At 44.8% G+C, this 5,267-nt stretch overlaps 1 protein-coding gene across 1 annotated transcript in view; it reads left to right on the top strand.

Annotated features, from left to right (window-relative positions):
* The window catches only part of LOC119310089 (putative wall-associated receptor kinase-like 16), a 4,413-nt gene extending 1,987 nt beyond the window's left edge, over nucleotides 1-2,426 (top strand). The window contains exons 2-4 of the mRNA XM_037585936.1: nucleotides 220-364; nucleotides 1,285-2,136; nucleotides 2,179-2,426. Of these exons, the coding sequence (XP_037441833.1) occupies nucleotides 220-364; nucleotides 1,285-2,136; nucleotides 2,179-2,426 (1,245 nt within the window). The remainder of the gene's footprint in view (nucleotides 1-219; nucleotides 365-1,284; nucleotides 2,137-2,178) is intronic.
* The last annotated feature ends 2,841 nt before the right edge of the window (nucleotides 2,427-5,267 follow it).

Genomic DNA, 5,267 nt, shown 5'->3' with positions numbered 1-5,267 from the left:
ATCTCAAAATCGATTGTCCCATTAGCTTTTTTTTCCTTTTTTTTCGAAAAAGGGTTTTACCCCAGCCTCTGCATCAGAAAGATGCATATGGCTCTCAAAATCGATTGTCCCATTAGCTAAAGTCAATCGATTGAGGTTTAGCTAATGTGGAAAAATTAAGCCATGCATGCGCATGATTAATCATGTCTCTTGATTAATCGATCCCCTCTTTTGCTATTTATAGATATTGACGAGTGCAAGCAGGCAAAGGACCATGGGTGTTTCGGTGAGTGTCGCAATACGCAAGGATCGTTCAATTGCTGGTGCGCACGAGGAGGAAATGCTAGCCAGCCTAATGGCTGCCTCAGGCCCGTAAGCAATACAGGTGGCAAACTTTTCTTAAGACCTACAACATATTTACTGCGTTTGTTTTAGGTTTAAAATGTGCTTATTGAAAAAAAATTAAAAAATGCAACTTATATGTACTAATCACTCCGTCTACACCAAGGTTTTGAATCTCAAGCTGTCCTTTTTTCTCGAGGGGCACCGAAATTCATGGTTACCACGGTAACCACGAAATATTGAAAAAAAATTGGACGAAATTTAAAATCAGATTTTGAATTCAAATATTTGGAAGTTGATATAGATAAAATTTTAACTCTTCAAGATAAGTAATCCTATCCTAGCGTAGTGGTTGTTAGCAGGCACCAACCGTTGCCGCGATCTTTCAGATCTTGAGTTCGATGCTTGGCCTTTCACAGGATTTCACAACTTTTAGTTTTTTTCTTTTGCATTCTAAAATAGAAAGAAAAGCACAACTGTGGCACTCGAACCCGTGTCTCGCAGCTCCAGAGAGCATGCCTTTGCCACTATGCCATGACACGTAATGTTGCTACATCAGAGATGCCTTGTATTTAACTAGGTCCGAGTTTGAATTCAAAATTTTCAAACTCGAATTTTTTTGCTCGGTATGAGTGCTTTTCGTGGGGTAGCGGTAACCGCTCGGGATCAGGAAAATTCGAGTGGTACCCAAAATAGTGGTCTACACACGCACGCGCGCGCGCGCACACACACACACACACACACACACACATAGGTATAATTTGTGTACGCATGGTCTAATTTTCTAGCTTTGCCATCATAACATCTGACTCCTATGACCGCCAGTGCTTAAGAATATGCATCCTTCAGTTTTAATTCAAAGCTCTAGTCGTTTTGCAACCGGCAGGAAGTCAGTGATAACCCACGGGAGCCAAATTTGCTATATGATCAAATTAACAAACATATAAGTAATCATTTTTGCAGGTTTAATCATTGGTCTCTTGGTTTCTCTCGTCCCATCCCTCATGCTTTTGGTTATAGGTGGATTGTTAATAATCCGTAAGCTTGAGCATCATAGAGCTGAAAAGTTGAAACGGAAGTTCTTCAATCAAAATCATGGACAACTATTGCAACAGCTAGTATCTCAAAGGTCTGACATCGGTGAGAGGATGATCATCACTATGAAGGAGATAGAGAAGGCCACAAACAATTTTGATCAATCTCGTAAGCTCGGTGGCGGAGGGCATGGTACTGTCTACAAAGGAATATTGTCAGACTTGCATGTTGTGGCCATCAAAAAGTCAAATATTATGGTCCAGAGAGAAATTGATGAGTTCATAAATGAGGTTGCCATACTATCACAAATCAACCATAGGAATATTGTCAAGCTTCATGGTTGTTGTCTCGAGACAGAAGTCACACTCTTGGCATACGAATTTATTTCCAATGGAACCCTTGGTGATCATCTTCATAATGACTCGCCAAAATCAATATCTTGGGGTGACAGGCTAAGGATCGGATGTGAAGTAGGAAGAGCTATTGCTTACCTTCATTCTGCTGTTTCAGTTCCTGTAATACACCGAGACATCAAATCTTCTAACATACTTCTTGATGATGCTTTCACGGCAAAACTATCAGACTTTGGTGCTTCAAGGTACATTCCTATCGACCAGTCAGGGAGAACCGCAACAGCAGTCCAAGGAACAATAGGATATCTAGATCCTATGTACTACTACGCCGGGCGGCTCTCAGAAAAGAGCGATGTTTATAGCTTCAGAATCCTACTTTTGGAGTTGTTTACGAGGAAGATACCAATCATGTATAGAACCTCAGAAGGTGATGGACTTGTTGCACAATTTGTTGAACTCCTAGAGGAAGGCAAACTAGTTGACATACTAGATTCCCAAATTGTAGAGGAGGGAGGTAGTGAAGTTGAAGAAGTAGCTGCTCTCGCTGCATCATGTATAAAGTTAAGAGGAGAGGAGAGGCCTACCATGAGGCAAGTTGAGATGGCACTCGAAGGCATTCAGGCAAACAAGCAGCTCGTCCTAAATGATTTGACAGGTGAGCAAAATGAAGAAAACGATTCAATTTCAACCAGTTTGAGCTTGGAGGAAGTGAGCTGAAGACACGACCAAAAGGAATTCTCGTTATCTAGGTGGTACCCCTTTATGTTTTTTTAGAACTATTTAAGTTTGTTTTGATCCAAGGTGTCAAATGCATGTATTCTCCTACTAATTAAATAAAATTTCTGTAATACTCGGAAGACCTGGATTTTGGCGGGTCTCCCCTCTCCTGGAGTTTGAACAAGTGAGCTCAGTAAAAAAGGTGTACCCAGTGCTGAAATAAAAAAAATGTGCCATTAATTCAATATCTTCTTAGTTCCTTGGGGGCTGATCTGCTGTTCAAAACCATATTACTTGCTATTTTCGCTTTGGATCTTGTTTCTTTTCTTTGTTTGAACTCGTGCCATGTTGTTGTGGTCATGGCTTTATGACATAAAGCGGTGGGGGGGGAGCAAATGCAAGTGAGTACGTCACGTGCCTAGCATAGAAGACATGGGTGCCGCGGAAAGTCATGAGTATATATGATCAAAGTAACAAGCATATATAAATAGAAGTCTTCAATTGTACGTTACGAGAATATATCAGCTTTCAGATGGACAGAGACATTGCAAGCGCTTGCACAATACTTGAGTGTTAAGAGATCATTGTAGCTCAACTGCTGACAACACGGAGAGACATGACTAGCATGTGTCCTACTGGGAAATACCCCTTGTTTTCTTGTAAAGAATGCATGGATTTGCAAGTTGGAACTCGTCACACGCCTTGGGTACACATAAGATATCGATCATACGTGTACTGTTAGATTCGTTGCGGCAGTGAATCATTGACGGCGCATCCAATAACGAATAGAGGGCTCGGTTACACTTACACATTATCTTTTGCTACCTGCTGTAAGCACTAATCTTGACCGCGGCGTCGTGCGGCGAGCTGGCCGAGTCACGTTCGTGCGTGAGTGGCGGCCGTGCCGTTGTGCAGCTACTTGCATGCATGAGTTCTTGATGCTACATGCCTAGTCTTGGGGACCTGGAGAGAATCTAGGAAGGAGATTAGTGCATGGAACTACTGGCCGGTGTGGCGTCGTAGTAGTTAGCTGCATCGGCGTCATGTGCCTAGTACTTAGGATCCTGAGCATATTTAGGAGAAGGATATGGGGTCATGGGTTAGTGCGTGTGTTAATTAGTTGCACAAATTCTTGGCAGGTTGTTGACTTCCGTGTGCGTGGGTCTACTTCGGACGATAGGGTCCAGAGCTTTGTGTGCAGCATGAGAGCCAAGGGAGATGTAGGGCGTGTTTACACTTCTCAATCTAGCTTGGTTGAACAAAAACATGCCCTAATACGTCATCTACAAGTTGTTTGGTTGCCTGCATCTAGTGTCCCTGCATTAGGTAATACGCAAGTGCACTTTATTTGGTTGCCTGCATTGTCCCAAGCGGCACATGAACACGGCGTTTGTTTGCATACGGCGTACATGTTGTGCTTACCTTGTATCCTAGTTGGCGAGCTTACCCACAATGATCACACCTAGCACACCAACGCCACAACACAGCAATGACGATGAACTGGGCGAAGATGATGAAGTTCTTCAGTTTCAACCAAACTGACGATTCACCTTAGGACCTTCCACTTTGACACCTCCAACATTGCCACTGTCAATACTGCTGCCTCCGTGCTTTCGCACCCAGTAGGAGTAAGCTTGTTCTGCTGCCTGCCTAGTCTTGAACCCTCTATGGCTGCAATTGCTATATGATGCCACTTGTGCATTGGCTTATTCCCATGAACTATAAACCCCTGGAGCCTTACTGATGAACACGGCATACCACTTGCCCTAGCAATGCACAAGAGCAAGAGTTGAAGCAGCAAATCAATGAAGCACACAAGTAGCAACCAAAGTAGCATACAAACAACAATGGAGCAGAAGAGAAGTAAAGCATGCATGATCATACGGCATAGCAAGTTCAACCTAGCACTACCTTGGTGTTAACCTACCACCATATCCAAAAGAGGGTGTCGTCCTACCACCGCAAGTTCACCATCAGCGTGAGGGGTTAGTATATACCACCTCATCAAAATATACAGACCATCAAATTGTTTTTCAGCCCTAGCTACACAAAATGTACGTTGTCATCATCATCGTCGCCGTCGCCGCCACCGCTATCGCCGTCGCGGATCATGCACGCTCACATGCAGCACTACTCTAGTAGTAGTGCTTGCCCAGCCAGCTCTTGAGCCACAGCACCCTATGCCCGTCTGCCATGGCAACGAACCCAACACCCTGGGCCTTGTTGTCAAGCAGGTGGCTGAGAGCTACCATGAGAGCCTCGTCGCTAAAGCCACCCTGGGTCATGACAGCGTCATACAGGTCACGGTGGACGTCGAGGGGCTTGCACTCCCTGATGGTTGTTGCCACCTCCTTCACTGCCCCAGTCATGCTGCAAAAGACATTGATCTCCTCCTCCATCAGGCCCCCTCTCTTCCTGTTTCTATCATGGACGGGGTCAAATGGCTTGTCGAAGGGCTCAAAGGGCTTGTCAGGGCCATCAAGGACCTCAACGTCTGGGGTCCCAGGGGACTCTGGCATGGAAGAACCAAGATGCTCCCCCCGAGCCCATGGCATGCTTCCTAGTTGCCAGCCCAAAGGAGAAGATGTGTTGCATCTGGTTGTAGTTCTGGATGGGTGTGTTGAGGAACTCAGCGTCCCTTGGGTGGTCCTAAGAATGAAACACAAGTCTTGTTAGTTGAGATTAGGAATAGGCAATGATGGACAATATGAAAAGGAAGAGGGATGTGAGCTAACCGAGACATGGTCGGCGTAGTGCTCTGCCTCCAGAGCGATGGAGAAAGTGTTCTCATCCCATGAGGCGTCGCTAAGGTCTCTCATCTTGGACACTTGGATCCATCGA

Source organism: Triticum dicoccoides, chromosome 5B (assembly GCF_002162155.2).
Source record: "Triticum dicoccoides isolate Atlit2015 ecotype Zavitan chromosome 5B, WEW_v2.0, whole genome shotgun sequence".
Taxonomy (NCBI): Eukaryota; Viridiplantae; Streptophyta; class Magnoliopsida; order Poales; family Poaceae; genus Triticum; species Triticum dicoccoides.
This window is presented reverse-complemented; position numbering and strand designations above follow the sequence as displayed.